This window comes from Manis javanica, chromosome 6, assembly GCF_040802235.1.
Source record: "Manis javanica isolate MJ-LG chromosome 6, MJ_LKY, whole genome shotgun sequence".
NCBI classification, from domain to species: Eukaryota; Metazoa; Chordata; class Mammalia; order Pholidota; family Manidae; genus Manis; species Manis javanica.
Window position 1 is genome coordinate 25,602,004 of NC_133161.1, and position 13,761 is coordinate 25,615,764.

The 13,761-nt window shown below is 35.3% G+C and overlaps 1 protein-coding gene across 4 annotated transcripts in view; it reads left to right on the forward strand.

The window, feature by feature from the left end:
- POT1 (protection of telomeres 1) overlaps positions 1–13,761 on the forward strand; it is a 124,215-nt gene that overhangs the window by 96,100 nt on the left and 14,354 nt on the right. For 2 of the 4 annotated variants that reach the window (XM_037023488.2, XM_037023489.2), the window contains exons 20-21: positions 5,478–5,525; positions 11,420–11,607. In XM_037023488.2, coding sequence (XP_036879383.1) covers positions 5,478–5,525; positions 11,420–11,499 — 128 coding nt within the window. In that variant the 3' untranslated portion in view covers positions 11,500–11,607. Of the gene's footprint in view, positions 1–5,477; positions 5,526–11,419; positions 11,608–13,761 lie in introns of those variants that run through there. The other 2 variants (XM_037023490.2, XM_037023491.2) reach the window with 2 other exon arrangements.

The following is a 13,761-nucleotide window of genomic DNA, read 5'->3' on the forward strand; positions in this document are numbered from 1 at the left end:
CTGATACACAGCAACGCCAAGCACTGACTTCCGGTTGTAGTGAAAGGAAGTGGGTGTTTATTGCAGGGTGCCATACAAGGAGAACAGGTAGCTAATGCTTAAGGCTCTGCATGCACTGTTGGCTTACAAGCAAGGGGTTAAAAGGCAGAACTATAGGAAAGGGTTGTAAGGTGTGTGATCAGCTCGTGTCCATTCTTCTGAGTGGTCAGTGGTGAGGTGGAAGGAGGTAGAAGAATCCTAATCTGTCTTCTTGCTCCACCCAGTCTGAGGTGTAGTGCTTGTTTTTAGGAAGTGATCCATGTGGTGGGAGTCTGAGTTCCTGTAAAGCATCTCAGGGATAAATGAGTCAATAGCCTTGAGGTAGAACTACGAGTCTTGTGTCTGTTTAGTCAGCTTTACCTTGGTTTGCAAACTCCTATTTTCTTTAATCTCTAATTACCTAGTCCAATTTCCACATTCTAGGTCATTATTGAGGGATTTAGACTTCTTTTTGTTAATGAGGAATCTGAGGGGCTTCATCAAAAGGGGGCTACCTGGGTCGTTACGGAGAAAGACCTAGAAGATGAGGTTGCTTAACCACCCCCTCACTTACTGGTGGTCAGCAAACTTGAAATTCAGTCCAAGCCTTCACACAAATTCATTTAATCCTGAGCAAGTCACTTAACTTTATGGTCTTCTCTAAAAATAAGATCATTTGTTTCCAGTTTTCAACACTGGTTATTTTTGAAAGGTTATACCTATGAAATTTCACCTATTGTGAGTTTCTCATTTTTATTTATTAAAAACAATGGCAAGTAAGAGCTTTTGGTTTGATTAAAATAACTAGAGCTATCTAAGTAAATTCATTTAATCCTAAGCAAGAGCAAGGAATCAGTGAAGACTTCTCATGGGTAGTTGTACAACTTTTAAAGCCTTTTGGAATGCTGAAAATAGCTTACAAACCTCATTTTCTACCCATTGCTCTTTCAAAGTCCTCCAATATTTCAGAAATCCAGATTGTAAACCAGTAAGCCAGATGATCTTTAAAATCCCTCCTAGTTCTGATATTTCTTCAATTTAATGGATCTTTGTTTCAGTTTTGCCCAGAAACACTGTTGTGTCCAGCTATTGTTAACTTCTCTAAAATAGGGTTTCACTCTGTCCAGTAACAAATATCTTACAGTATCTCACTAAAAGCTTTAATTTGACAATCCCTCTCAGTAGTAGCACATGGGAAGAAAATGATGGAGAATCGGACATCATTTAAGAACAAGCAAATACTAAAGCAGTCTATGGGAAAAGTAATATAAACTAAAAATAGCATCACCAGTCCAGAATCATCTCTGACCTTTATTCAATACTATAAAAATCCCTTCCTGTAGATTTTCTTTCCTTTTCCGAAATGCCGATTCCTCTTTGGCATCTGAAAGATCTTTAGATTATCTTTTCAGTGTTGTAAGAAAAAGGGACATTAATTACTCCTCCTTCACCTGAATGCAGCTTTTTTGCTGTTAATTTTATTCCGTAGCAGGTTGAACACCAGTGTCCTGACAAGTCAAAATGTAATCATTAATATCCTTTAAATTCCTGGCAGTTCATTTAGGATGTAGGTGATATTTTTTTTGTAGGTGATATTTTAAATGGAAAATTATAGAGTTAAAGAAATAATGTACCTTCCAATAACTTTATAATTTATTATATACTTTTATATAGAGTCCAGATTGGTAATATTGATCTTCCCCAGATTCTCTTATTATCCCTCCTGCAACCTTGTAACAACAATTAATTTGAGTTTCCCTATTTTTAGAGGGAACTCACATATGATTCTGTATTTTTGGTAGGCGTATGAATTAAATAGATAAAGGGATAAATATGATATTGCAATGTTTATTTAGTCTATCTCCCTCCAGATTGGGATCATGAGAAAATCTTCAAAAGGTACTTCAACCAAAGACAATAGGTGAAAAATATTGTGCTCTTTTGCTCCCATTCTCATTATATTAGAAAATTTTTCTTCAGATAGATTTTTAAAAAACATATATTCTTGGCAGTTGAACTTCCCTGTAATTTAGTGGCACATATTAAAATTTTTTTAAATAATGTTTTCTACATGCCAGTCTTTTCTCTTTTAAGAACTATGAAAAATTGATAATGACAATAATGTCCCAAAAACACTGTTTAGAAAAAGTAAGAACAACTATAATGTCCCAGAATTCTGATTAGATAAATTTTTTATCATCCCCCCAAAATGGAATAGAATGCAGCCTTCAAAGGTCATGTTTTAGATTATTTAAGAAATACTTATGTTTATTGCTACATGAAAAAAGTATATCAACAGTCTGATCCCACTGCAGTTGTGTCTGTGCATTTATGAACAAGCAAATTTCATTGAGCCTTCTTTCCTTGTTAAGAACTCTGTGATAAGAACGGGCAATGAGCAGTAAAGAACACACTCCCTTACCTCAAAATGTCATGCATGCCAAAAATTAGAGGCAGACAAATCAGAATGCTAACAGTTTGGGATTTTGGTGTCTCTTTGTTTCCCTTTTTGACTAAGTCTATACTTTCCAGAATCCTCTGAGGATCGTGTACCATGTCAAATTCAAACTAAAGCACAAACACGTTTTTATAACTTTATTCACCAACTTTATGCATAGTTGAGGAGAGACCTTAGGAGAATAGAGGTGACTTTCTTAAGCAACTTGAGAAAAGTAATCTCAGTAGATCATACATAGCCTTTATGGTAGTCTTCACATGTTGCTACTCCCTAAAATAAGAAAGAAACTAATTCAAAGTTTATACTATTCTCTATTATTTCTATTTTGCAACTCAGAGAGTCATTACTTTAAACTTTACTCAAAAGTCTCCAAGGAGAATTGATACAAAAATGGAAGAACTGTACTATATTATTAATGTTTGGCTACTGGGAATTTATACAAAATCGTTTAATTCAACATCTATTCAAGAAAATAGAACACTGGTGTGTGGTCTGTCATTTTTAATTATGCTAAGAAAATCCTATTTAAAGATGTTAAGTAGTTTAAATATCAATTCATAATTATTGAAAAAGCTTTTTTGATTTCACTGATGTAATGCATAATTCAAGAAAACCATTAGTGATTTTAACATCATGTAAAATAAGTTTTCTACATTCTTTATAAGTTTCGCATTAGGCAAAATTCATTATTTCTTATGCCTTTGGTGATGGTATGATTAACTTTGTTAGGACTTTGTGGATGAATAGAAGTTCAAGTTAATATTAAAAGAATGACAGGGGCTTTTTGCTCCTTTTTTTTTAGTTGTGAATTGGGCCATGATTTCAATGATTAAATTTTTGCTACATCCTTAAATAGGTGTAAAAATCATGCTGCAGAGAAAATAGCACTTAAACTTGAAATAGGCAACGAAATTCAAATTCTGCTTGCAGTAGACCGTAATCCTTATTTATAAAATTAAGGTAATTAATATGTCATTGTCTTCACTGTAACAGTTTTCATTTTGATAGGCAGAAAATAATCCATTTGAAAGATCCTTTCTGCAATACTGAAGATTTTCTATTTAACTCGCTCTGAGCAGATGTGTGTGCCTTGTGTACTTTGGATATGTTTATTCCTGCATCAGAATTGCTTTCCAAGAGAAAAATGGGAAGAATTGGGGCTTGTGAATGCTAAAGAAATTTACTGTACATATCACAAAGATGTGCATTAGACTTCAACAGCTTAAAATGTTGACTTTGTATCGGAAACAAAACATTTGAGTATGGTGGAGAATGTCAGAATAGTAACTAGTTTTTATATGTAGCACTATCTATATCTCTTTAGAGAGCAGCTGTTTTGGATTGCAAACAAATCTTAGTAAAAGTATCAGAAGTAAAGTTCTATGAGATTAGTCTTGTATTAAGCCCAAACCAAATTGCCCTTGTTCTTGCTCTGTCTTATCCTGGTAGATTAAATAGGCTAAAAAATTGTGTCTATTGGAAAGCCAATATTTGTCTAAAACTTGAAAACCAGGAATGAATTTTAATGAGTTTAGGGACCTTTGATCCCATAGTTTCACTCTGTTCTTGAAAGTCTGGCTAGGCAACAAATTTTACTGAATAAATTACATAGTTCACTTAAAAGAGTGTTTTTTTCATTCATTTAACATATATGTATGAATATGTGCTATGTAACAATAATTCATAATCCATTATGATTATCAAGAACAAATTGAACAACTCTGTAGTGTGTTATTCTGAATAAGAAGAAATATCCACTAGTCTAGGAATGTTCTTGAAACTAGGAAAAGTCAGCCAGCCTCAAACATCTTACTGAGGTTCTGGCATGAACTTATTGTGTCACCTACCTACAAATGACTCTTTTCTTTGGCTGCATTTTTTTCAAGTTTAGGTATAAATATATTTGCCATTTTTTGAAGCATTATTAAATACCTGTCTCCTGTGGTGAAATTTTATAAGAATTAAAGAGCTTTTTGTTAAGTTTACCAGGGCATTTGCCTGATAGAAAACTAGTGTAAAGGATTTTCATTAAGGTCAGCATAAAACTCTTACCAAGATTTTTAAAATCTTTATTTTCTGATCTGAAATGCAAATAAGCTGGGCCTTTAAATTTCCTCCACAATTTAAATAAAACAACAAAGACTATTTACAAGTTTGTCTGAAATGCCAGATTTTGCTCTCTTTTCTTGTAGTAGAACAAAACAGCAAAATAAATATTTTATAGATGTTTACCTTTACATAAGAATAAATACTGTGTTAAGAAGGATGGTTTGTTCACAAAGATTGTATTTCAAATAACCAGAAGCAGAGATAGCTAGTTGTCAATTGGCTCTTCATCCTTTTTAAAAATCCAGCCTTATTAATATATAACTGATATATAACATGTAAGTTTAAAGTGTACAAAGTGCTCATTTGATTCACTTAGATATTGTAAAGTGATTACCACTGTAGCATTAGGTAGCATCTCCATTACATCAAATAATTACTCATTATTTATTTCTCACCACACATAACAACTGATAAGACATCTCTCCACTTCCTTAATGTATTTATTATAAAGCTATGGTTATCTCCATTATGTCATTCTCTTCTTTCATCACCTTTTCTTAAAAATGAGAGATTATTTGATTAAAATGAATCAAATTAAAATTTAGTGTTTGAAACTGCATTGTATAATCTTTTCCAATATTTTTCAGTGTTTAGATGTGAAATTCCTCGGGTCTTTGTCTTTGAAGTGGGTATTTGTAACATGAAAATTTTAGTAAAGAAATTGAGAACATGTGCAATTTTTTGTCTTGTTTTCTCAGATTTGCTACAAAGGAGAGAAAGATGTATGTATGTGTGGAGTGGTCTCCACTTACTATCTTACACAAACATAAAAAGTTTCCAGGACCACAGACAATAGAGAAACTGGAATTTATGAATGTCTTCAGATGCCAAAGATGATTTAGAAACGTCAGCATACTAGTCATGTATTTTCCTCACTTTCCCTATTTTGTAGGCATACGTGTTTGGGACATAGGGATTATAGAGAAGTGGACCAAAAAATGTAAGTATAAGAATTTTATTTTTTTTTAATCATTAGTTTTTACCATTAAAAAGCAATGAAAAAGCAAAAGCAATAAAGGTAAAAACAAGTGGGACTACATCAGTAAAAAGCTTTTGGAAACCATCAAAATGAAAAGGCAACTTACTGAATGAGAGAAAATATTTGCAAATCATCTGTCTGATAAGGAGTTAATATCTAAAATCTATAAAGAACTCATGAATTCAATTGCAAAAAAAAGATAAAAGAAAAAGTTAGATTAAAAGATGGTGTTCCTCAGAAAATTAAAAATAGAACTACCATATGATGTAGAGTATAAGTATCTATTGGCCATCTGTACATCTTCTATAGAAATACACAGATGGCCAACAAAGTCTTGTAAAAATACATCTTTAATCGTCAGGGAAATGTAAATCAAAACCACAATGAGATATCACTTCACACCTGTTAGAATGGCTTTATCAAAAAGACTAGGAATATACTAAGTGTTGGTGAAGATTTGGCGAAAGGGAATTGTGAGTTGATGCAGCCATGATGGAAAGCAGTATGGAGGTTCCTCAGAAAATTAAAAACAGAACTACCATATGATTCAGCAATTCTACTTCTGGATATTTATCTGAAGAAAACAAAAACACTAACTTGAGAACAGTAACTCAAAAAGAGAAATGCACCCCTCTCCCTCCCACCTCCCCAATCATTGCAGCATTATTTACAGTAGCCAAGATATGGAAACATCTTAAGTACATGGATGGATGAATGGATAAAATTGTATATATCTACAATGGAATATTATTCAGCCATAAGAAAAAGAATGAAATCTTGCCATTTGCAATGTGGATAGATCTCAAGAGAATTAAATTAAGTGAAGTAAGTCAGAAAACAAATACTATAGATCCAATGGATCTTTTTAACTTATATATTTGTTTATATTATTATATTTATATACATATTAAGCCAAGCTCATAGATACAGAAAACAGATTGGTGCTTGTCAGAGCTGGGTGGTGGGTGTGGAAGAATTTTAAAAAAGCATTAAAGAATTTCAATAAGAATGTAAAGGGTAAAGCCACTACTAAATGTCTTGATTTCTTTTTCATTGTTACTATTTATGGCAAATACTATTGGGTGGCTGACTCAAAACCAATTCACTAACCCCTCTCTCCAGCAACAGGATATACACTGTTATGAAGGTTTCACAAGAAAAACAATATGGTTGTTACATTCACCCTTATTATCGAGTCCCCCCCATTCTCCATTGCAGTTACTGTACATCAGTGTAGTAAGATGCCACAGAGTCCCTGTTTGTCTTCTCTGAGCTACACTGTCTTCCCCATTACCCTCCATGCACCATATGCACCAATCATGATACCCCACAATACCCTTCTCCCTCCCTCCCCACCTGCCCTTCCCCACCCCTCCCCTTTGGTAACCACTGGTCCCTTCTTGGAGTCTGTGAATCTGCTGCTGTTTTGTTCCTTCAGTTTTGCTTTGTTGTTATATTCCACAAATGAGGAAAATCATTTGGTATTTGTCTTCTGCCTGGCTTATTTCACTGAGCAGAATACCCTCTAGCTCTATCCATGTTATTGCAAATGGTAGGATTTGTTTCTTTCTTATGGCCGAATAGTATTCCATTGTGTATATGTACCACCTCTTCTTTATCCATTCATCTACATATGGACACTTAGGTTGCTTCCATATCTTGGCTATTGTAAGTAGTGCTGCGATAAACATAGGGGTGCATATGTGTTTTTGAATCTGAGAAGTTGTTTTCTTAGGGTAAATTCCTAGGAGTGGAATTCCTGGGTCAAATGGTATTTCTGTTTTAAGTTTTTTGAGGAACCTCCATATTGCTTTCCATAATGGTTGATCTAGTTTACATTTCCACCAGCAGTGTAGGAGGGTTCCTCTTTCCCCACATCCTTGCCGGCATTTGTTGTTCCTAGTCTTTTCTATATTAGCCATCCTAACTGGTGTGAGGTGATATCTCATGTGGTTTTAATTTGCATTTCCCTGATAATTAGTGATGTGGAGCATCTTTTCCTGTGCCTGTTGGCCATCTGAATTTCTTCTTTGGAGAAGTGTCTGTTCAGATCCTCCACCCATTTTTTAATCGGGTTATTTGTTTTTTGGTGTTGAGGTGTGTGAGGTCTTTATATATTTTGGATGTTAACCCCTTGTTGGGTATGTCATTTGCAAATATATTCTCCCATATTGTAGGATGCCTTTTTTGTTCTGCTGATGGTGTCCTTTGCTGTACAGAAGCTTTTTAGCTTGATGTAGTCCCATTTGTTCATTTTTTGTTTTGTTTCCCTTGCCCAAGGAGATGTATTCAGGAAAAAGTTGCTCATATTTATATTCAAGAGATTTTTGCCTATATTTTCTTCTAAGACTTTTATGGTTTCATGACTTACATTCAGGTCTTTGATCCATTTTGAGTTTACTTTTGTGTATGGGGTTAGACAATAATCCAGTTTCATTCTCTTACATGTAGCTGTCCAGTTTTGCCAACACCAGCTGTTGAAGAGGCTGTCATTTCCCCATTGCATATCCATGGCTCTTTTATCATATACCAATTGACCATATATGCTTGGGTTTATATCTGGTCTTTCTAGTCTGTTCCATTGGTCTGTGGGCCTGTTCCAAATTGTCTTGATTACTGTGGCTTTGTAGTAGAGCTTGAAGTTGGGGAGCATAATTCCCCCTGCTTTATTCTTCCTTCTCAGGATTTCTTTGGCTATTCAGGGTCTTTTGTGGTTCCATATGAATTTTAGAACCATTTGCTCTAGTTCATGTTAGCAATTTTAAGTGAACATTTAAAGAACATATATCTGTCAGGCTATGTCAGTTCATTTATTGAACCATGTATAGTAATATATCTTTTAGCATCTATTATATAGCAGGCATTATGTGATTGACTGCAAAGAAATGAAATGTTAAAAATACATAATCTCCTGATGCATTTTGATAACGGAACAGAATCAGAAGAGATGGCTGGCCATATTATATTAGTGGCTTCATATCCCCATGCTGCTGGGGTTTGTACAATTCCTTAAAGTTTCGTTATCCCTTCACTGATTCACATGGTTTTTCCCTGGAGAGTCTTTGTATTTAATAATCTGTAAATCGATCATCTGTTTAACACATAAGAAGTATATTCAAATTTAGTTAATTCAGTGTGAACAAAGCACATGGGCCTTAAGCAACATGTTGGTCAACACCTTAAAAATGTTATCTCCCCTATTTTGTGTGCATCTACATGGATTTTTGTTTATCAATTTTAAAAGGAATTCTTTCCTTTAAAAAAACAAAAACAAAGGACAGTATTACTGACCCTCCATTTGCAGGGTATACTTGCTTAGGGCCCAAACAAAATAGAGAAACTGAGAAATACTAAATTCTCAGTATTTAGAATGAAGAATGTGGTGTAGGAAATGGATTACATGGTTGAAAGAAGAAGCTGAGCAGCTTACTAGAGGACAATGAGGCTGTCCAAAGATTGGCAAGACCAAAGCTCCCAGCAGTTACAGGCCAAACAACAAATGAGCAGAAAACAGGACAGTAAGCTGTGGTCTTGAGATTCTGCATGCAAACTGAAGCTAGTGGGCTCTTCTGGCTGGAGTCTTGAAAGTGAAGGCTGTTACTGGAAAGGCAGAAAGCAGAATTCTTCAGCCTTCCCCTTCCCTCCTGCCCTCTAATAATGCTGATGGTACCAGGAACCTGGGAAAAGCAGCCCTGCCTCTCCCCCTAGCCCCAGATACAAAGCAGAACTGAGAAGCGCAAGGGCGAACCTGACCAGAGCAGGCAGAGGACAAGCAGTTCGCGTCATTCCCAGAGTAGGAATGGATTTGCACTGAACTGCCCAGGTTCTACCTCTTGTCAGTCCTATACTCACTGTTCTCATCTTCTGGGAGAGCAAAAGGGAAGTATGCGCCATCATGTCAGAGTCCCCGTGGAGCTTAAATCAATGACAGTTGTCTCACTGACCCAGTTTGCATCATTTTGAACAAACCAAGACACACAGACAATGGTTTGTTTTCCCTGGCTTATTTTTAGCAAAAATACACATTCTTTGCCACATCACCATCACTTTAGCAATAGCCACAGGGAATTTTGGACTATATGGCAGTGCAGAAGATTTACCTAATTAAGAAAATTAATTATTTGTTCTCCTAGTAGTGGTTCTTTTCCTCATAGTTTTACTTATGTGTGACACATGGGGCACTTGAGCTAATTGAAATGAAAATACAGAAAATAGATGCTGAGAGTTAGAAACTTGAAAGTTGGATATCAACCAAGGAATAAGGTAAGTAAACTAAAATTGTACTGCTATATAAGAAAAATTAGATAAATTTCAAAGAAACTGAACTCTGTACTGCATGATCCATAACTTTATTAACAACTATGGCAAAGGATAGGATAGCCCTGCTGAAGCCTGCTTCTCAGGAAAAGATTTGGTGTATTCATCTGCTACGTATAAGGTGCTTGCTTCAAGACTTGGCCTCAAATATTTCCTGCTTAATATCCTATTCCTCTTTGCAAACATATGCCTATGTCAATTCTCAGTACCATAGATTTGAATCAAGCAGCATTCTTTAATACAGAAATACAGAGGTGATGTCTTTAAGCATCTAAAGAATGTTCAAGTATTTTACAAGGCAAAAGAAAAATTTTCAGTACAGAATGGCACTGCATAAATGTATATTAGAATATATTAACCAACTGATAAAGAAATGTTTACAGAGAACCAACACATCCAGTGCCCTTGTGATAGGCACGGGTTGATATAAATTAGTATAAGATTCTAAATGTTTATTTAAGAAGCTCACAATCTATTTGGGGAACAAGACTGGGACACTCCAATATATGATAAGTGACAAATAAGTCATGCAAAGAAGAAAGAACTATAGAAATACCCCTGTTAGAGAAAAACACAGATCTGATTATACTTAGGCTCAAAAACTTTCACGGGAAGGTTCTGAGCTCAGTCTCCTTAAAATGACTTACACGGGACTTCATAACCTGGTCACAAATATTTTCTGTGTCTTTCTCAGTCATTTTTGTCACCTCCCATTTACCCTACTCTGCACTAGAATGCTCCTTTTATCTAAATGCAATATGCAAAGTAATACCTTCCCAGCCCATCAGTTAGCATGCTGTGCCCTCTGCCTGTCATGTCCACTCCAGTCATATCTTTGGCAAGTGATCACTCACCTCTCAAGGATTACTTCAGATGTCACTTCCTTTCTGTCATGACCAGATCTCCATGAAGGCAGACTTAATAGCTGTCTCCCATAGCACTCTTGATGAATCTGTATCTCCCACGAGTCTCTTGAGAGTGGAACCTGCATGCCGGTCCCTTTCTGTGTTTTAATCCTTTGGTGTTATCCCAGTGGTAGTGCATAAAGGATGCTCGTTAAATGTTTGCCTAACTGAGTGGAACTGTGAGGGAGAGCATGGTAGACAGGCAGTAAGAGGAATTTTCAGAGTGTTAGCCCTAGAGCAAGGGGAAGAACTGAGTTGCTAGGGTGCTAGAGTGGGAAGACATGGAACACATGTGAACCAACTGCAGCTGGCAGGGTGTGTACTTCAGAATATTAGATAATGAAGAGGTGAGTTCAACTGGAGATCTTTATATTGTCCCTTTGCCAAAGCAAGATAGAGTAATCATATAGTTTTATGATTGATTGTATTATATTTCAAATAATCAACTTGATACAGTTTGTACTTTTTGTAATATAAATATTCAGAGTAAGACGTTTGCAAGTTTTAACACTAGATTGCAGAATGGCTTCTAACTGTTTTGATTTAAATGATACCCAGTGATTTTGTCATTATCTGTATTTTTTATTTTCTTGTGAAGATTTTGACTTATTTTTTCAATATTAACACTTGTAGGGAGAAGAGGAATAGATCTATCTCCTGATTTTGTTTTAATTTTTTCATGGAACGTATCACTACATGACATCACTTTCTGAGTTTTTATATTTTTCTGTCTTCTCATTTTGCTAGAATTTCAGCTTTCTGAAAACAGGGAAATTATCTTTTTTGTTCATTGTTGCATTATCAGAGTCAGGAGGGGTGCCCAGCATATAGGATGCGCTCAATAAATAAATACTTGTTTAATGAAGAAAAGAGAAGCTTTATTTAAAAACCCACCAGCCAGCTAACCAAACACAAAACCAGGTGTTGTGGTTTTGATAATAGTGGAGTAGGTTGTATCTGGTCAACATTGCACCCACTCCACACTAGGTAACAATTAAAAAATCTTTTTTTCCAGTTTTTTGACACATAAACATTGTGTAAGTTTAAGTTGTACAGCATACTGATTTCAGATATGGACGTATATTGTGAAATAATCACAATAAAGTGTAGTTAACATATGCCACCTTACATAGCTACGAATTACAAAATCTTGAAGAGAATAATGAAGCAACTGAAGCATAACTAGAAGTGGAATTCGACCCTTGCCTAAGGGAAGAGCATTTGTCCTTTTCTATCCTTGTTTGTATGGCTCAGGGCAGCAGGGACTCAAGTACAGAGCAGTGGTTTTGGCTTGAGTTGTCAGGGAACAGAATTTGGGGCTGCCTAAGTGGTTGAGAATTACCCTCCAGTAAGGAAAGAGTTACAGAGGGAGCACCTCATAAATACAAACTGTCCTCAAACCCTTGGTGACTGTGTAAATGTAAGGGAGAATCCACGGACTTGAGTAGAAAGCAATAAATTGGAAGTTTAAAAGGCTCGGTGGAGATTTTAGCTCTTTCCCACTACAGGGAAGACAAACATGGAGTGTGAGTCATGGCAAGTTAGAGGGCTTGATAAATACCTTAGGTTTTCCATTGAAACACCATGCTCTCAGACTAAAATCTATCACAGCATTTGCCCTATGGGATTTTCCCTGAGATATGAGCAGTCCAAAGTTAGGCTTGCTTTGACAGTATATAAAAGAAAGCCTTTACAAGTTCAAGGTGAGCAGCCAATAATATAATGCCTGCTAGGGAAGAAAAAAATCATTAGTACTCAGAAAACAATACAGAACCCAACCTCTCACCAATATATCACCAACAATGTCTAGAATATAACAACCAAGTACGCAAAATAAAATTATGATACTAGATCTGCAAGAAAAGCAGTCAACAGAAACAGTCCAATAGCCCCAGAGAAGTATAAGATGCTGGAATTAACACACACCTTTAAAATCGCTTTTGTAAATAAGTTCAAGGACTAAAAGGAAACAATGGTCATATTGAGTGAATATGTAGAGAATCTCAGCAGAAAAATGCAGACTGTAACTAACAATTCAAATTCTAGTGCTGAAAACTAGAATATTGCAAATAAAAATGTCACATTGATGGACGTAACAGTAGATTGAAGATGGCAGAAGAAGTTGACCTTGAAGACAGATCAATACAAATCATCCAATTTGAAGAACAAAGAGAAAAAAGATTAAAGACAAGGAACAGACATTCAGAGATACATGGGAATAATATCAAATTGTCTAATGTATGTATACTTGGAATACCAGCTGATAAGAAGAGAGAAAATGGGAAAGAACATATATATTAAAATATAATATCTGAAATTTCCAAAATTTGGTGAAAAACATAAACTTAAGGTTTAAAAATCTCAAACTCTCTAGTAGGATTAATACATAGAAAATCCTAACTGTATACACACATTATAAACTGTTGATAACAAAAAATAATGAGAAAATCCTGATAGCAGCCCAAAATGTGTGTGTGGAGGGGATATATTATATACAGGGAAATAGTAATTCAAAGATTATTTATATGCCACCAAAAATAGTAGAGGCCAGAGGACAATGGAACAAACTCTTTAAAGTGCTGAAAGAAAATTCTCTTACCTCAGGATTCTATCTACAGAAAGAATCTCCAAAATAAAGGCAAAACAAAAACCTTTCAAATAAATGAAAGCTGATATTGCCAGCTAACGGATTTTCTTCAGCTTGAAGGAGCATGGTAACAGGTGAACTCAGACCTGCAGAAAGGATTGAGGAGCAGAAGGAAAGACAAATATGTGGATACATGTAAAAGAATATCTTTTTTCTTCTGTTAACTGCTTTAAGAGATCACTGCCTTTTAATGCAAATATTATAAGCTCATTTTGTGGGGTTTATGTATGTGGGTTTGAAATACATGTTAACAGTAATACAGAAAGTGGGGATAGGATCATGCTGTTATTAAACTAACAGTTTAGGTCAAGTGAAAATATTAACTCTA